The sequence below is a fragment of the Ursus maritimus genome, unplaced genomic scaffold (assembly GCF_017311325.1).
Source record: "Ursus maritimus isolate PB19 unplaced genomic scaffold, ASM1731132v1 scaffold_18, whole genome shotgun sequence".
NCBI lineage: Eukaryota > Metazoa > Chordata > Mammalia > Carnivora > Ursidae > Ursus > Ursus maritimus.
The window spans coordinates 19397977-19417123 of NW_024424230.1; the positions used below are offsets into that span (position 1 = coordinate 19397977).

The following is a 19147-nucleotide window of genomic DNA, read 5'->3' on the forward strand; positions in this document are numbered from 1 at the left end:
TTTTTGTAATGTTTTTTCTGTATCCATTTTGAGTTCCCACTCCCCTCTACACACGCGCACGCACACACACACACGTGCACACACACACTGGTGATAATAGATAGAAAGCAAGAACCACTGGTAAAAATAGATAGTACTCAATAAGAAATCATAGTCTGCATGCATTTACCTGTCCCCGACTTGCTACTTAGCACTCTATCATATGCTGCAGAGAAGATGAGGGAAATATGCCTCCAAGAAGGTAATTGGGAAACTATAAATACATCATCTTTCCATTGTTAATTTTTTTAAAATTGTAACCAGTGTGTGCTAGAATGTTTCTTAAATTCTATGGATATTTTTTTCTGCAGTAAATCTAAATTCTCTTTCAAGCTAGTGCAATATAGTATAACATAGGTACATTATAATGTCCTGGAAGGATTACAAAATATACTGTGTTCATGAAAAATAACACTATGATACACCATTTAGATTTTTCACTAGTTTCCTGGGAAGATCACTGTTTATTTTTATTATTGTTTCCAGGAAATAAATTTTATCGGAAACATAGATTCAGAAACTCAAAGTATGATTTGTGTCAACTCGAGTTTTACTTCTATAACCTATGCATGTATTTCAAACTAAATCAAATTTCACCTCATTTTTTAACCCACAGCAAAGCCGAATTGAAGACCGCTTAGAAAGACTGGATGATGCTATTCACGTCCTCCGGAATCATGCAGTGGGCCCGTCCACAGCTATGCCTGGTGGTCATGGGGACATGCATGGAATCATTGGACCTTCTCATAATGGAGCGATGGGTGGTCTGGGCTCAGGGTATGGAACCGGTCTTCTTTCAGCCAACAGACATTCACTCATGGTAAGTGATGAACTTTGTAGACTCTTAAGTCACTACATCGAATTAGAATTTCAAGTATAAATACCACTGCTGCTGTTTTTATCTTTTTTAAACAACTTTATTGAGATATATAATTCACTTGCCTGCATTTCACCCATTTAAAGTTTACAATTCCATGTGTTTGAGTATGTTCACAGGGTTATGCAGTCATCACCACAGTCTAATTTTAGGATGTTTTACCCCCTGAGAAAAGAAGAGAAATCCCCCTGCCAGTAGTAGTTGCTCTCCATTCTTCCCTCTCCCTGGACCTTGACAATGACTGTGTTCTGTCTCTGTAATTTGTCTATCTTAGATACTTCCTAACACTGGAATCATACAATATGTCTGACTAGCTGGCTTCTCTCAGTTAGTGTAATGTTTTTCAGGGTTCATATATATTTCATCCTGTATCAGATCATGATTCCTTTTTATTGCCAAACAATATTCCATTGTATAGGGATACCTTATATGTATCCATTCACCAGGTGATGGTTATTTGGGTTCTTCCCACTCTTTGGCGATTATGACTAGTGCTCCTAGGAACATTCACGTACAAGTTTTTGGGTGGACGTGTGTTTTCATGTCACTTGAGTATATACCTAGGAGGACATTGCTGGGTCATTGCTGGTGTTTTTAATTCTTCATCTTAGTGACATCATCTAGAGGACCCAACTTTTGTACACATTACATTATTGGCATTTCAGATATGAATAGGTTGAAATTTTTTATCATTATCAAAGAATCCAAATCAATGTCTTTAATTCTGAGTGTGGGAGGTAGAAATATGTGGTGTGTTTATCTGTCTAAATGTATGGTGTGGGGATGTGTGATTTAAGGATATAGTAGTTTGTCACTGCCTATTTATGCATAAGTATATATTTCAATAATATTTAAGCAGATTTGTCCATGTTACAACTGGAATTTCAGTTCTGCCCATTGCTTTTGGAAACAATGGGGAATGCATCCCCTTTTTTTTTTTTTTGGATGAGTATAAAAATTCAGAATCTTTTTTTTGAGATTTATTTATTTATTTGAGAGAGAGAGCACAAATGTGTGGGGAGGGGCAGAGGGACAGAGAAACCCTAGCAGACTCCCTGATGAGCACGGATCCTGATTCAAGACCCTGAGATCGTGATCTGAACCGAAACCAAGAGTCAGAGGCTTAATGGACTGTGTCACCCAAGTGCCCCAAAATGCAGAATCTTCTTAACAAAATGTTAAGTGGTGACAATAAGGTGACTGAATGGGGCGAGAATGTATTACTAATGATTCTATGTACTCTGCTTCTTATAAACTCCTGCCTGACCAACAAACACTCCTGTTTTGTACCTTGTAGGCTCTGAAAAAGTTGCTTGGATGAAGGTCTATGTTCTGTTACCGATGTAGCATTTCTTGTTTACTGATGATTTCAAAAGGAGATTGCAAAATAGGCACCGGTTCTTCTCAATCGGATTCTTCCGTTCTCCTTTCAGTTTCTCTTAATAAAAGACTGAGATTGAGAGGACCGTCCTGAGCGGTGTATTATGGAAACCTGCAACCAATTTGAAACCAAAAATACTGGTTTATAAATAGAAGCAATGAACTCACTTCTAAAACGTGGAAAGATATTTCTGAATGCCAAAGCTAAATCTTTTTTTTTTTTTTTTTTTTTTTGCTTTTCCTTGACCTCTATCCTAAAAATTCATCGTTGAGTAAAAATTGTTTGTCTATTCATGGCAGTTGCTAAGAGTTTACAAAAGGAAAATCTAGATGTTAATTTAGCTTGGCCTCAGGTAATGTGTTAAATACACTTGGGATGCATATAATATGAGGTTTTAGTTTGTACAGCTCTTTTCTTTTTAAACTACAATGTTTAAACAATACTGCTTTTAATTAAGAAATCTGGCTTTATTAAAAGCCAGATCTGTGACTTATAACCATTTCTCTATATCTGCTCTCAATCAAGAGAAAAATGGTTTAATTTCTGTAGCTGTGTTCGTTTTGCATATGTTGAACGGGCACATTGCTTCAGAGACAGTTTTTTCCATAAATATGTAATGTTTGCTCTTAAATACCAGATGTAGGTTAAGTGGTTCTTTAAAAATAATAAACTATACATAGATGCTTTGGGGGACTATTTGACCTTTGGGTTGCCTCCCCCTTGAGTCTGATTCAAAGGTGGGATAGGAGGAAGGGGCCTGACCTGTCTGGGGTGGAAAGGGAGAGAATGGAGCAGAGAGCAATAGAAGGGGGGAAATAATTGGCCAATATTACACAGAAACGTTTTTGATTTGGTTTTGAAAACACTCTGCAGAAGCCATAAAGCTGCTAGTTCTGCTGAGGAGGAAAAGTTCCCGTTCCCTCCTCTGAAGGCATTTATATATAATTCCATCAGGGATGACCACAGGTGATAGGTAATAGAGTAACTCCAGAGACGCAGCACAGCAACAACCTGCCGCCCTGGGAACCCAGTGAGGCTTTGCCGTCTTTCTCCTTTCTTCCCAGAAACACCCAGCAGGTCCACAGAGCCCGAGCTTCCCCAGCCCGAAACTCTAACGTGTGTGAGAGAGATCGGATTGTCATTTCTTTCCTTTCACAAACTGGTATGAATTTTCAAACAAAAACATAAGAACAAAGGAAATAGTTTTTGAATTTAGTCAGTCTGAAGTTAGCCTTTGACCATTTGATACATTCCACAATAAAAAGGAAGTTGAAGGGGAAGAAAAAAAAAAACCCACCCCCCCTTCCCTCTGAACAACAACAAAAAAAAAAATTCAAGGAGGATACTGGTAATGTTTTCCACATTTGAATTTTAATACATGAAACAGGCTATAAAACTTTGGCCAGCTGCAGTAAATAAAGTAGCAGTGGGAGGTATGCACCGGAAACTTCGCTGCAGAGAACACTGGTGGGTGTTTCTTTCCAACTACACACCTTCGTCCGTTGTTCTGGAGTAGAAGCCAGTTATAGTAACTTAAGACCCATCCCAGGGCTCATTTTGTTCTAAGCAAATCTCCCTTATAAGTCCCCTTAATAATTCCTCCTGATTAAAGAATAGACAGCTTTGAATCCTCTTGACCTCCATCCTCTGCTCGCTTCCTCTCTCCCCGCCTTCCGAAAATCAAAACAAAATGGCTTGATAACTTGGAAGATGATATAAGCATTTCTTTCTGCAGCAGCTTGAAATCATGGTGGGGAAAACTGGTTCTGCCTCGGCTGTTATGTTATCTCATTTAATTGCTAACATATTGTACTTAGCTTTTGATTCATAAAATGTTTTCCTTGGAGTTCTGAAGTAGGTCTTCAGTGATTTACTAAGTATTAGTGTAATGAAACGGATTTTTTTCACAGCAGCATGGCTCATAATACTAGCATGAATGTTGTAGACTTGCAGGCTTTCTAGATGATATTTGGCCATGCTCTTTCCTGCCCAGAAACCTTCACTGGCTTTCCATTATCTACAAAATAAAGACCAATATCTTAATCCAGTTGATTAAGCCCCATTACCATTTACCAAAAGCCTTATGTTCAGCTATTCCAATATGCAAAAATTCTTCCAGCAAGACCAGTCTGTGCAAATTACCAGAATTTGCCCTTTACATTCTCCTTAGATAGTTCTTCCTTGTCTTTTGGGCTTGGCTTGTCCTACCAGCTTCCCTCTGTCCATCTCATTCCCACCACTCTCAGGGCTTGGACTCAAATTCTGCCTCTTCCAGGAAGCCTTCCCTTGCTGCCTCTCGCTGTGATAGTCCATTTTCCTTTCTACTTTCCAGAGATCTGTGAATCATGCTGTCGGCTACATCTTTTTCTTACCCAGTCATGCAAAACTATATGTCTTTTGTAGGCCTGACTTTTGCCTTACCACCTATGTTGTAAATCCTTGATGTAAATCCTTGATGTATTACATTTTGTTTCCCCCTCAGTAAATACATCGGGAGAAAGGAAACTGCTGTTTTCTGACTGCCTGACAAGTGGACAGCCCCTCTGCTAGGTGCTCCGTGAACATTCTCTCAGGCAGTCTTCACAGGAGCCCTCTGAGGAGAGTAGTGATGTCCAGTTTAGGGGTTGGTCAGTGGGCCTTATTAGGGTGGAGGAGATTCAAGCCCTGAAGCCAACTTGAAACTTGGGGACAGTGCCTGCACGTTCCACGCTCTTACTACCACTAGCGCTCCCTACAGATTAGCCCTAGCTGTACCTTTCCAGGGAAGAGCTTGTGATTTTCGAATCTTGATAAATGCTCCTTGATGAAAGAATTCCCAGGCATCCCGTGGCCAAGTTCCCGGGGCAGCCTTTTACCCAAATGCATAGGTGAAGAATTTTACGTCCAGTGCGGTGGTATGCTAGATTAAAACCTGCATTGTCTAAACACTTATTCTTAAGTGGGGCTCTGGGCTAAGTGGCACGAGGTGTAAACTCTCCTTACTAGGGTCATGAAGTAGTAAATTTTAAATTATTTTTCTTACCAAAACCACCCACGTTTCCGACAGAGTCAAAGCAGAAATCTCTGAATGTGGGAGAATAAGGAAACAGGTGGGTTTGTCACTAAGCTAATTAGACACTCTTACCCAGAAATAACCCCCGTGTGCCTCAGATGCCTCCATGGTTAATCCTGATATTAAATCATTAGATTTTTATAAATTATTGAAATGACAGTTTTTCCAAAATAATTCTCTCAGTATTCACTCAGTATTCAGATCCACAGATGAGACCTGAGAGCAAGCCTTTCAGATGACCTCATCTCCTCTTTTAACTGAATAAGAACAAAACCCACATCAAAAATGTCTTCATGTGACTCTGTATGTGCTTCTGACTACTTGTCAGTCGAGTCCGCAATGAAGGGATCATTTAGCTAAAAATCTCCTTCACTGTTAATATATAACATTAGTGTGGTTCCTAGACCCTTTTTGCTTAAAGTCCACTTATTCATTTCCAAAAACATTTATCAAGAATGGTTACCAAATGCCAGGCTCTGTGCTAACACATGGCTTCTCCTCTCAAGGGGTTCACAGTTCAGTAGAAAAGGACACACATTTAAAAACAAATTAGTACAGCAGTATAGCAAGCCCCAGCAGAGAGCAGGGACTCAGCTCTGTTACCTGGGAAGGAAGGATGCCCTTATGCTTGGTGGAAGAGTAGGCCTCTCTTAAGGATCTGGTTGATCTAGTTAACTTAGGGGTGGAGGAACCCTGTAAAACGCCCCACTCACACCCTTCCTCCACAGCATCCCTGAAACCCCTTCCTAAAACCCCCAGGTAGGGGTGTGGCACACATTTCAGAAACCACGCATTTCAACTTGAAAAAGAGAAGGAAAAAAAAAAAGAAAGAAGAAGGCCAAAAAAAAAAAAAAATCATAACATTTTTAATTTGGGTTAAAAAGAATTTATCAGAAGAAAATTCATTAGGTGATAGAGCACCTTTTTTATTTCACTGACATTTGAACATACAAGAACTTTTACAACTTAGGGCCTCATAAGATAACTTACCTTGGTTTTGCTTTCATTGTTCTTAAGATAGTTAGGACCATTGAATTCTAGATTCTAAAAGCACCCCAGAAATCATTTAGCCCATGGCCCTTATTTTACTCTTGAAGCCCGAGGCTTCAGAAAGGGGAAGTGACCCAAGCACGGACGCCCACTAGTTAATGGCCAAGCTCGGAGAGAAACCAGACAAGCCACCAAGGAGAGCAGCACTCTTTGTACTAAATACCACACTGCCACAGTGAACTTCCTCTCTAACCCAGTACCGTAGCAATTTCAAAACTATGGCTGATACTGTAAACCTTTTCATCACTGACTGAAACTCATGAAACCCAAGAAAAAATTATTTTTGTTTTTTATTGAAGCATAATTAACATGCCATGTTACCTTAGTTTAGGTGTATAACATATTGATTCAACAAGTGTGTGCATTACTCACCATGATAGGAACCCAAGGCCCTTCTTTAGGTATTCCTTGGCTTCATGCTACAGGAGAGAGTCGTGGGCAGGGATGTGATATCTCAGGGAGCATTTACTCGTGTATATAGTCATGAGGGTGGCAGAAGTCAGAAAAACCTATTTCAGCGAAGGTCTGACCCATAGAGGCTCTGTCATCTTCAGTCTTGCTCCTCTTACGTTTTCATATGAGTTTGACTCCATAAAGTCTCGTGTATATTTAAGCAGAAGCTGCATTTCTAAGCAATTATTATTACCCCATAGAATCTCAGGGATCTTAGCTATCCTCTCTATCCAAATCCCCCTAAAATCCCCTGCCAAGCAGTCAACAAGCCTCTATCTGCCCCCTTCCCTCCAAGGATAAGTAGCTCTCAATGACCACAAAGCCCATTTCTATCAAATATTGGAGAATTATTCTTTATATCCAGCCCAGATTTACTTCTCTGTGCAGTCCTCATTTTTCTGCCCACTGAAATTACCCCTAAGTCAACCCAACGCACACTTTAGAAACTTACAGTTCTTTGACAACAGTCTATTCAGTACTTTTTTTTCTCTAGGCTAGATGTTTATATCTTCACGTATTTACCACCACCACCACCAGCCCCCGTGAAAGTTTTGATTTTATGACTTTCCAGTGCATTCTCCCTAGTTTAAAAGGAATGCTTTCTTTTTGAAAGACGTTGTAGGGTCTCAGACTGAACACAGTGCTCAAGGAATCATCAGGGTGGATCTCTTACCAAACCCTTTCAATATGTTGTATCGTCATTTAAAGGCCACCTAACAAGACCCTACCAGCCATTTTGATGACGTCATCATCCTGCTGGCAGATATCGAATTTATAATCCGCTGAAATCCATAAGCCACACATCTCAGCTACCCTTGTGTACTTTGTGTTGTGCCAGTACAACACTTCACGTTATGCCTTTGTGGGCTTTTGTGGGGGGTTTTTGTTTCATTGTTTTGTTGTTTTTCTATGCCTTTGAATTTCATACTTCAGCCTTCAGTCTGTTTCCAGTCGACAGCTCTTCTTAGGTCCTCATTCGGTCACATACTCTGCCAGCTCTGTTGTTGGTAAATTTGATGGGTGCCATTATTGCCCTTAGCAAAGCCACGAATAAAAATGTTAACTAGCGGGGGACACAAAGCAGAAGGCCTGAGGTTCAGGGCTACAGACATTCTCTCGACGCTTACATTGTCCCCTGCCTTTGGGTTTAATAGTTCAACCAGTTACATTCAACTAATTTTACTCTCCTGATGTCCACCTTCTCTCATTTTGTCCTTAGCATTATCACAAGACACCAGACATGCGGCGCTCCCACGAATGAGGAAGTGAGCTTTGTCCACAAAGACTTGGTCTTGGTGGAACCAAACTGAGTTTGAGAGGTCATTGCTCTCTTTCAAAGCACTTGGAAACTGTCTTATAAATAGCCTGTTACAGAATTTCACTCAAGATCTTAGTCATCTCCATCATCTTTCAATGGCTGCTGTATAGAGACCAGTGCAGGCTTCTCTCTTTGATTAGGCTGTTTGCCTGTCTGTAGTGTGTCACCATCTATCCTAATCTCCACAATTACATTTCTGAGAGCAGAGTAGCAGTCTCAACTGAAAGGTTTGTTTGTTTGTTTAATCTATATCAATAGTGTACTTTATTTTAAGAAAACTTAAGGAGAAAGAGACAGGAAAAAGAACTTGGAGAAATTCTGTTTATTTTTTAAAACTTTTCCTAGCCTTTGGAGATATTCTTGACATCAAACATATATAAGCTTAAGGAGTACAACCTGATGATTTAATGCACATGTATATTGCAGAATGATCACCACAGTAAGATTAGTGGATACCTCCATCCTCTCACATAATTACCTTTTTCTGTGTGCCTGGTGATAACTTTTTTTAAGATCTACTCTTAACAACTTGCAGATATATGATAAAGTATTGTTAATTATTGTCCCCATGTTTTACATTCCAACCCATAGTCTGTTCACTTTATAGCTACAAGTTTGTACCCTTTGACCAACAACTCCCCATTTCTCCCAGCTACCACCATTCTACTCTCTTATTTCTTTGAGTTTTTTTTTTTTAAGATACTCTATATAAGGTATGAGAACATACAGTATTTGTCTTTTTCTGTCTCACTTAAAGAAATTCTCTTAACCATGGATTAGTACAACAGCTTCTGAAACCTGGAGCTCACCATTTGATATTTCTGCATTCACTTAAAGTCAAGAGGTTTTAAATACAACCATAGCAGTGAGACCACTTATGCTCCATTGACAAGCCCTGAGACAAATGGTTAGGACATGATGCATGCCCAAATCCCACAGCAGTCGGTCCAAACTAGGTATATCCCCTTCTTCCCCCCATCCCCGCAATACCTATCTTATTCAAAACAGGCCCTGTGACCCGGAAACAAGGCAGTCAGTCTGCATTGGACCTTCAAACCCAAAAGACTCCCTTTCTCCACTTCTAGGACAAAACAAGCCTAGTTCCCTAATTTTTTTCCCCTAAGATATGTGTTTAGCACCTGGTGTCATGAACTTCAAATAAATAAAAACAAAAACTGGTTGTTTTCCCCACTTTCAAAATATAAAACATATTTAAAAGAGACTCTTCGGCCTCATCATATTTTTACTTGGCTATCTTCTTAAATAATAGAGGAAAAAGCAGGTAGATGCTTTTAATAGCATAGTCACTGTCATGTTTTTTTATTGAACTCTTTTTGGGGACAAGGACAGAATGCTAAACTGTCCATAGTTTAGAAAAGGCACAACACTTGCATTTTAAAAAGGTGGTATTATCCTTGTTTTCTCAAGAAAGCAGATCTTCGGAGTTGGGGGGGGGCGATAATACTGTATATATTAGCAACTACACAGATGTTCACCCCCTCGTTCTGTGTCTTCAGATCCTTTGGGGGTTATGAAATGTACCTGAGAGTCTCTGATCCTGTAGGCCTTTGACTCTGGGAGGGCGATAATGCAAGTATGTGCCTAACTGTAACGCAAGGTGGAATGATGAAGTGACCTAAGACACAATTCAGAGAAGGACGAACATTGTCCAGCCTTAGGAGACCTAAGGTTTCCTCAGAAACCCTTCCTGGAAAAGGTGTCATGGAGCTCATATTAGCCTCTGCGTAGGATTTCAGCAGTTAGGGACGGGCTAGGAAGGGCATTGCAGAGCTATCAAATAAAGTGATTGAAAACATATGCAGAAAATAAAGGATCTTATGTGCCCAAATCTTCTGAAGATACGGGGCCGTGCAGCACCAGCCGGGCCGCCTTGGGTGGAAAGCCCCTCCTCGAAGCACAGCAGCTCCAACAATTGGCTCAGATATTTCACATGAGAGTCCACAGGAAGAGCGAGTTTTCATGTATATTTTTTTACATCCAAATTAAATTAACTCATGGAATTTTCCACCCTTAGGAATTAAAGTAGCAGCTCATGAAGTAATTCAGTTATGTCACTCATACCAAAACAGAAAATTCTGGAGCAACTTGGCACTGTTTAAAAGCCAAGACTAGGCCTTGGCCATTTTATATTTTTTCAAAATCTGTGGTCGTTGTGTTATTTTAACTTTTATTGTGGCTGTAAATTTTTCAAATCAAAAGTATCTTAATTGCTTAGAAAATAGAAGTGTAAAATGGGTTCAAAATAAGAAGAGGGTTTAGGCAAAGCAGCTTTAAGAGGGAAAACCTAAAAAAAAAAAAATTAAAAAATTAAAAAAAGCTTGAACATCGCATTTCTGGAACACGAGGATTCTACCTAATTGGCTGACATTCACAGTTGTGCATAATTATAGCTTCCTCTACATCCATAAATCATCTTACAACTATGAAGTTGAGTTTAACTAAAAGATCTGTCCAATATTAGTTAAATGACATCTTTGGGGTAGCACTGTCCTGATACAATAGCCACATTCATTTTCAAGCAGTTAATTGGACACACCGTCAAAAACCAGGGTATCGAGTTTCCCCATTTTAATTTCACATTTGCCTTCTCCCCGGCTTCTGCACACGGACGGGTCTTGTTTGGAGCCGAAAGTGTGTGAAAGTTATTGGGGAATGGTTGTCTCTGGGTAATGTTTCTGTGAGCTGCCCAAATTCTTCCCCCTGTAGTCTAGATGGGAAACAGCTGGTTTTTGTTTAAAAAGCTGTTTTGCGAAATGTCTGAATCTTGAGGTGTAGAACTGAGGTCACCAGTAAAAGCAGGTGCTCAGGAACAAGTGAGAATGACTCTGGGGGCCGGCTGGCCCTGTAACCTTCTGCAGGGTACTTCCTAAGCAGAGGAAAAGTGTTGACGCTGTCCCCTCTGTTTAGCACACAAACAGATAGACGTAAGTAACGCATTAACGATGCTATTCGGAATGGAGTATCTTTGAACGTGGCCAGCCCTTGAGTGAGTAATTAGCTCAGTCTGAAAGAAACCCAAATGGTTATTTCCCTCGCAAGGCTTCAGATACAAAGGTCCGAGACTTTAGCTTCCTCTAGATGTTATAAGTGCCTGAATTTCCTCTTGAAATACACCCACAGTGAAAGCACTACAATTTCGAGTAAATAGTACCATAACTGAGGGTGTCCTCCAACTCTGTGGATGCAGTCTAGGGGAGAAAAGAAACCTGAATTGGCAAGACTGGTACCAGGGCAGTTTTAAAAAAGGCCAAGTAAGACACATGTGGAATCACTAAAGTGCAGTGCACGTCAGATATCCACCAGCCTGAAGATGAAAGGAGGCAGCCTCCTCCCCTGGGAGCTGGAGGTTATTAGCAGCTGTTTATCCAGTCGGGAATAGAGATTAACATTGTAATTTTTTTTTTTTTTTTTTTTTTTTTTAAGAACTAGAAGAGAATTTGTTTGGGAAGTTGGCTCTTCATATCAAGTCACTGTGCATTGCCAAAAAAAACTTCCTTTCTCAGAACTCATGTACGAGAGTTGAGCAATGTTATGATTCTCTGAGAATCTCTGGATTACCAAAAGTCTATCTGCATTAAATAGAACAGAAAGGGATAGAGAAATGGATGGACATCTGCCATGCACACATTCCCTTGAACTCTTTCCCTGTGAAACGAGCCGCTTACCTGTTCTCCACGCTGCCTCTAAAGAGGGGGTCGCTCTTCCCTACCCCCACGTGCCCCGCTGCCCCCCAGCTTAATCTTTAGCACTCTGAGGCCTACCCAAATGGATTTTGTCCATGCCTACTTCTTGTGAAATGCCTTTTCAGGACATATCGGGAAAGCTAGTCAGTACTGTGTGGCGCTTCAGTCTCAAAAAAACAAACAACATCGTTGGATATTGGTATTTTTCCCCCCGATTTAATGCTACTCTTAATGTCATTTTCTTTTATTAAATCCTTTCTTTTGCTTTTGATCTTATTTATAGCAGAGCCACTGGTCATATGGAAACTATTATTGTATAGCTGGGAGATGAAAGACTTCACTGCAGTTAAATAAGAGTGAATCATTTGGGCCAATAATACACACATACAGTGAGGTACCATTTGTGTCCAGAATGCCCTGTGTTGTTCACTTTGTAGTAAAGCCGGTGAGGTTTATAAAGGGCTTTACAAAAACCTGCTTTTCATCCAAAATACGCAGTCTGACAACATGAAAACACATTAATATGCACTCCTTAGCTGCTTCTTCGTATAGATATAATATCCAAATAATGCCACTTCGTGACGTAAAAATAGAAACTTTGATTTAAAGTTGAGATTGTGCCTCATTGATGTTAAATGTCAGTTTTTTTTAAAAAATTTTAAGTAATTTGTATCAAAAATCTACCCACCCTTCAGAGTGTGTCTAAAATGCCACCTCCTTGAAGAAGTCTCTGGTTTCTCAGTTTGATATAGTTTTGCCCATCTTTAAATCCCCCACAACCTTGTACTCCTTCATGACATTCACTTTCTTTTGCCTTAAACGACTCCACCATTAAGATGGGGAAACGTGTAAGTAATAGTTGTGTCTATCTTTTATTATTTCTCCTGCAAATACCTGAATAGTGCCTTGCACATAGCACACATTTCAGAGGCATTTGTTGAATTAAACAAAATGTTAATTTTTTGATGGAAACGTGCAAAATTTATGTTTGACAATATCAAAAGGTTTTTGATCTCAGAAATAGTCTCACAGATACGTGCCGCCTGTGTCATCCTTGACTATTTACGAAGCATCTGATTGCACGTTATAATATTACAATCCTATACAATGACTTGTATACCCAGTCCCTGCCCTTGGGATGCTTACATCTCAAGACAAGAATAAGCTTTATGAATGGCAGCAAAGCAGAAACATTGAAGTGTATGCCCTTCTCTGTCAAGCACTGTCCTTGAGTGGGTATTCACGGGGGTGTCTGTAATGAACAGTCAGGGGAGAGCCCTGTCCAGGTCCAGCAAGGTGGTGAGAGTGCTGGAGATCCAGACCGTCGATGAGGAGTGCGAAGAAGGGGATCTGTGGGACCAATAAAAGAGAAGTGGTTGGTGAGTTGTGCAGAGGAAACCAGCTCTGGGAGGCAGAACAGGGAGGGCTTGGCTCAGGCGCCTTGCTGATATGGAAGTGTATGCAGCACATGGGGAACCATGAGTAGGTAAGTGAAGCTGGAGATGAGGGAACTTGAAAATAGGAGGGAACTGGAATGGTCCTCTGGCACCCAGGTGAAGGACACAGATGCACAAGGTATTGATCTTAGACTTGATCCAAACAACAATGGAAAGCTGTGCTGGAACCTTAGGGAACAGGTGATGGGCAGAGAATAAAGCATTCAGAAGGGGAATATTTAGTAGGTGATGGGGAAGGAATATTTCGTTAGTTTAGGCTTGTTACTCTTCACTTCCTTTCCAAATATTTTACAATAAGCATGTGTTACTTGGATGATAAGAAAGGCATTACAAAATAAAGGCCAGTTAGGTACAGATAAATCCCTAGTGGTCAACCTCCTGGGCTGGCTACAGAGTGGGTTGTGTGGAAACCAGCCCCACGGTTGTGCACGCTCTCACAGGTGTGTTTGTACCGCAGGGATCCGGAGCTCCCAAGTCCACATCAAGTGTATAATTGTCTTTTCCTTCAGTCAAAAAAAAGGAAGCCGCGTACCAGTAATTGCAAAATTTCACCATAATCTCTTTGCTGGAGAGACTTGGTTCACCAGACCTGGATTAAATTTAGTTCCCTACAACTTACTTACTAACCTGCTTCCCCGAGGCAGGAAGGGATGAGATGGACTCTGCGAACCACCTGCTGAGGTTCTTACCTGGTGGACTGCATCCAGTTACGGTTTCCACTCTACGAAAGTAATGTTGAGACTTGGGGGCGGAGGGTGGAGATACAGAGGAGAGAAATGAAACAGATTTGATAGGTGGAGCTTACGAGTTAAGAAAAAAAAAAAAGATGAACTGAAATCAGGTAACAGCCATTTGCATCTCTCGAATTAAGTCATAGAATCATTCATTTTAACCATTTTGGTGGACATTCATGGGAGTTTTGGCCTAGCTGACCATGTGACAGTTCAGGGCTGCCAAGTCAGGGTAATTTACATCATGCTTTAAGTCCTCTTGAAAATTACTTTATCATCTGGAGAATAAGCATTAAAGAAATCTGCCAAGAATTACCCAATAAGGAATTACCTTAAATTTCAGGCAAAGCATAAGCGAAGCTGTGAGATTTCTTGGTGGGGGTGGGGGAACAGGTGTTCTCTAGAGTGAGGAAGTTTTCCCCCAATAAACATCTCCCAAGAATCAAAATCCAAACAAAAGAATTGCAGCCAGATCTGACTTGAGTGAAAAGTCCTTTAAATGTTTAATCACAGGAGTTTTTAAAAAGTCGTCTGATAAGTTTTTAAACTGGGAAATATGGAAGTGATATTTGTGGTTGAAGGGCGTCCCAGATGTTAGAACTTTCTCGCACAAAGGAGTTGGTTATTAGAGGTGGATCTCGTTTTCTACCGCATCCCGGTGCCTCCGGAACGGTTCCCCGCAGAATCCGTCCACCGCTGCCATTTCGTGAACTTCCGGGTTCCCATCTGGGAGCCATTAAATCTGCGTGACCACTTCCCACCTCTTTAAAAGATGCACTTCTGGACTAAACGGCGTTTTGCACATTTGGGAAAATAAGTTTGCTTTCCTCTAACATGACGGAGATCTGGCGAGATAATTGAAACTGAAATCTAGCGCTCTCCAGCTGTCATGTATGATTGATATTTCGCGGGGAGATTACCGTTCAGACACCCAAACTGCTTTCTGTGTCTTTGGGTGTCTAATGACAACTGAAGCCCATCAACTTTTCTTTTGTGTTTGTGGAAAAACAAGAAGAGAAAGAAAAGAGAGAAAAGTAAAAGTTACCAGGCCCTTTTTTTCTTTGTCCCATTTCCTTGTTTTGTTTCTTCTTTGTAAAAAACACCTATGTCAAAAGAATGTGTTTGAATCAGATGCCATTAATAACAGACTTTTCTTTTACTATATCAAAAAGTTCCTGATAGCCTATCGAGTTTTGTATCAGTATCGCTTGGTCTAGAAATTGATGACAGGTTTCCCAGAAAGTTCCCGTCCTACACTCTTTTAGAAGGATTATGGTAGAAGACAAGGAACGGAGGGCTGAAAGCCGGCTTTGAAGCAGTTATCTCTGGAGATAACATTAACAAGGATTGAATAACTGCCAAATGAAATTTAATACATTTTCCCATCCATGAAATAGGCCTCTTAAATACAACAGAATAATTACTTTCACAATACTCCCTGGAAACAAAGAGAGCAGAAACGCTGAATGTCTTTTTTGTTTGTGGTGTTTGTTGTGAGCTCAAGGATCAGGATGAGGATATTTACCAGGATGCTGCACGCATCGCCACATTACAACAGCCTTGCCAACAGCCACCTAATTTGAAGCCGCATGTCTTTTAAATCTGTTTATGTTGGAGGGGTTATGGCAAATATTAAATTTTATAATTTAGTTAGACATCTTGGTCTTGGCCATAGTTGGTGAACTATGGTAGATTTTCCCCTGTGATAAAGAGAAATAAAATGGTTTTCATATCTATATCTATACACACACACATCTACGGACATGTATGCACACTGTCGTAAACAAAAGCTCCAGGAAGTAAACCCCTTTTGTCCCTTAACTCTGCTCCCATACACACACACACACACACACACACACAGACACACACACATTCCAAATCAAATTGTTCAATGTTGTTATAAGTTTTCTGAGCTCAAATTCTATTTTGATCTTCTTACGAGACATTTCCCAAGTCACTCAACGATCTCCAACCTTAGCTTTCTTCTCTATAAAATGGAGAGTTTGGCCTAACTGGGTTCCAAGTCTCGCAAGCCCTTTTAGTCTCTGTACTGTGAGTGAAAAGTGTTCCTCATAAATATATCAATTCTTTCCTTGGAAAATAAGGTTATTTAAAATTATATGGTGCTTACGTGATTCAAAAGAAGTAATGTACTTCTGAAGATATTTAATTATTCCCAATGATAAATTAACACGAGAGAATTTAAATAGCTGTGTCAGGGTTTGACTATAACTTGACCTGAGATGCAGGGTAACTTAGATACTTGTACCTAAGAGCCATGATTTGGGGAGCATGATGTATGGATGCAAGGGAGGGGGGCAGCCATGCTTGGACCACATGATCTCACCTCCTCTTCTTTTGTAGCTCATTGAACCAGTTAATGGGGATGCCTGACCCTAGAGTGGCCCATTCAAAGGATGGCCCATGTCTGCTTCAAAATGATGAGCTCACCGTCAGATGATCTTGGCATTCTGAACTCAGAAATACTAAGACAGAAAGGAAATTAGCAGCAGATACAGAACCTGAAAGAATGTACTGAGAGGTATGCATGAAGGGAGAGTCCAGGCTGTAGCCATGAGGGGACAGAAGCCAGAGAGACAGAGGTACCACTGGAGAGACATGAGAAGCTGGAATGGCCCATGAGAGACAAGGAGTGGCCTTAGGTCCGAAGAGTTCTCTGGGTCCAAAACCCAAATTACAGAAATCATGATAAATGTCCTTTTACCTAAGAGACTTACTATTACTGTTAAAACCACCACACTAACTGATCAGTGCACAGAAATGCCACAGAGGACCACTGTAAGCTCCATGAGGTCATCTCAGTTACTCACCGCCTTCTCCCTAGAACCTCGTGGAGTGACAAGCATGAACTATATTAGTAAATATTTCTTGGATTAACAAATGTACTCTCTGATCAACTAACACTGAATAATTTGGAGATTTTCATTTTGTCTTTTACATTCAGCATAAATATATCTAAGACCATATTGTATGTAACTAAGAAGACTAACCTTAAAGATTGCAAAAAAAAAAAAATTACAATCAATATTGATAAAATTAACCGCTTTTTTAGGTTGGCTTTTAACTTTAAACTATTGCTTATCCAGATGAAGACATTATCAAAATAGGGCTTTAATGAAGTCTAGATTTTCTAAAAATAGGTGCCATCCTTAGAATTGATTTGTAGGTTGAAGAATCTGCTTTTTTCTAGTTATATTATTACATATTTATTATTTAGAAGATGGACAAGGCCTAATCCTTGTATATACACATGGCTTTTCCTTCTATTTCCGAGGTACTCCGAGTGATGGATTGTGCTGGCCATCCACTATCTTTCTTTCCTTGTCTCTTATGTGACCAGAAATAATGTTTCTAAAAGAGAAGTAAATGGGGTTAGGACAAGCCGCCTGTGGCCAAGGAAACAAAGCAAAGTTAATTCTTTGGAATATGATTCCACAGCCCCAGGCAATGGAATTGGTCCTGGAGAACCAGGCTCATTACCACATGGATCTAGACCCATCATCATTCATTTGTGTTTGACTCGGAATATACAAAGTTTACCAGGGAGGCCTTAAAACATCAGGAGTAGGAGCACGTGGGTGGCTCAGTCTGTTAAGCGTCTGCCTTTGTCTCAGGTCATGATCTTGGGGTCCTGAGATCGAGCCCTGCATCGGGCTCCCTGCTCAGTGGGGAGTCTGCTTCTCCCTCTCCCCCTGCTTGTGCTCTCTCTCTGTCAAATAAATAAATAAAATCTTTAAAAAAAAAAAAAGAAAAAAGATTCTCTCTCCCTCTCCCTCTGCCCTGGCCCACCCCCCAACCCCCTTTCACACACATGCGTGCATGCTCTCTCCCTCAAAAAAAAGAAAAAAAAATCAAGAGTAATTTTGTTCCCAACTTCCTTTATGGAAAATGATTAGGTATAATATTTGAGATGACCTAAGATGATCTATAGAAAATAGATAAAAATAGGTGTAATATGTATGGCTAAAATCCAAACAAATATAGTTGGAACAAACATATTTATAATTCTCAAACATAATATCATTTAAGATTTTACTCTCATTGTGCAGGAGAAGGATTTAAAATCAAATGCATGTGAACAAAATAGAGACAAGAAATGCAAAGATGATCGTGAATGAAGGTAGCTTGTGTCCTGAAGGTGTTCGAATTACATAGACTCTTGTTTTTATGTAGTATGCAAGTATTTTCAGATATTTTCACATAATATCTATAATTATTAGGTACCTATTATATAACAGTTGCTTTGCATATTACCTCCCTTTGCAACAGACATGGGACTCATTCTCTATAAGCTAGTGTTTTTTTCCCATTTGGGATTTGAACACCTTGTCCATGGTTACACAGCTAACAAAGAAACCAGTTACAGTTAAAATCTAGAAGTTGTTGACTCTCATTATTGTATTCGTTTTACTCAGTCTTTCATAATAGTTGAGGCAAAGAAATATAAAGATAATTGGTTGTGGGCTCTTTTTTCCTCTTGTAAAAACTAATCTGAATGTGATCCAGAAGGAAAAATAGAAGTGAGAATCAATATCTGAATATATTTCGAGTGAAAAGTAAAATATTAACCTTGAAATGTATCCTAAATGCTTACAAAGAAGGCTTGGGTGTTTTAATAGAATGATTTTAACATAAAAGGGATTTACCTCCTTGCTATGCTCAAACCTGTGGTTACCTTCAGTGATTCCAATTGAGAATCATCTTCTATGGAAATTTAAGAGATTAAACCCATTGGGAATACCAATAAATATGAATCGGCACTACGGTAATTATTTGGGTTAACATTGATTGACAAACTTAAAGAGCTACCATTTGATCAAGCCCTGTAAAATTCATCCTTACAAGTTGACATCTTAGATTGAAAGGATAATCATCGATTGAATCAGTCTTCTAAATGCACAAACATAAAAATGGCAAATCAAAACCTGAATGGAAAACAGCTATCACTCTTTTGTCTGGAACGAATATAAAAACAGACCAAGAGTGAGTGAGAAATGGTCGAGGGCATCGGGTGGGCCTGACCTCCCTGGAAGCCATCGGGCTCCTGTTACCAGAGTAGACAGC

General features: G+C 39.9%; 1 protein-coding gene across 11 annotated transcripts in view; it reads left to right on the top strand.

Moving 5' to 3' along the window:
- TCF4 (transcription factor 4) overlaps positions 1 to 19147 on the top strand; it is a 346179-nt gene that overhangs the window by 314645 nt on the left and 12387 nt on the right. For all 11 annotated transcript variants that reach the window (XM_040632487.1, XM_040632484.1, XM_040632490.1 and 8 more), the window contains one exon: positions 656 to 859. In XM_040632487.1, coding sequence (XP_040488421.1) covers positions 656 to 859 — 204 coding nt within the window. The remainder of the gene's footprint in view (positions 1 to 655; positions 860 to 19147) is intronic.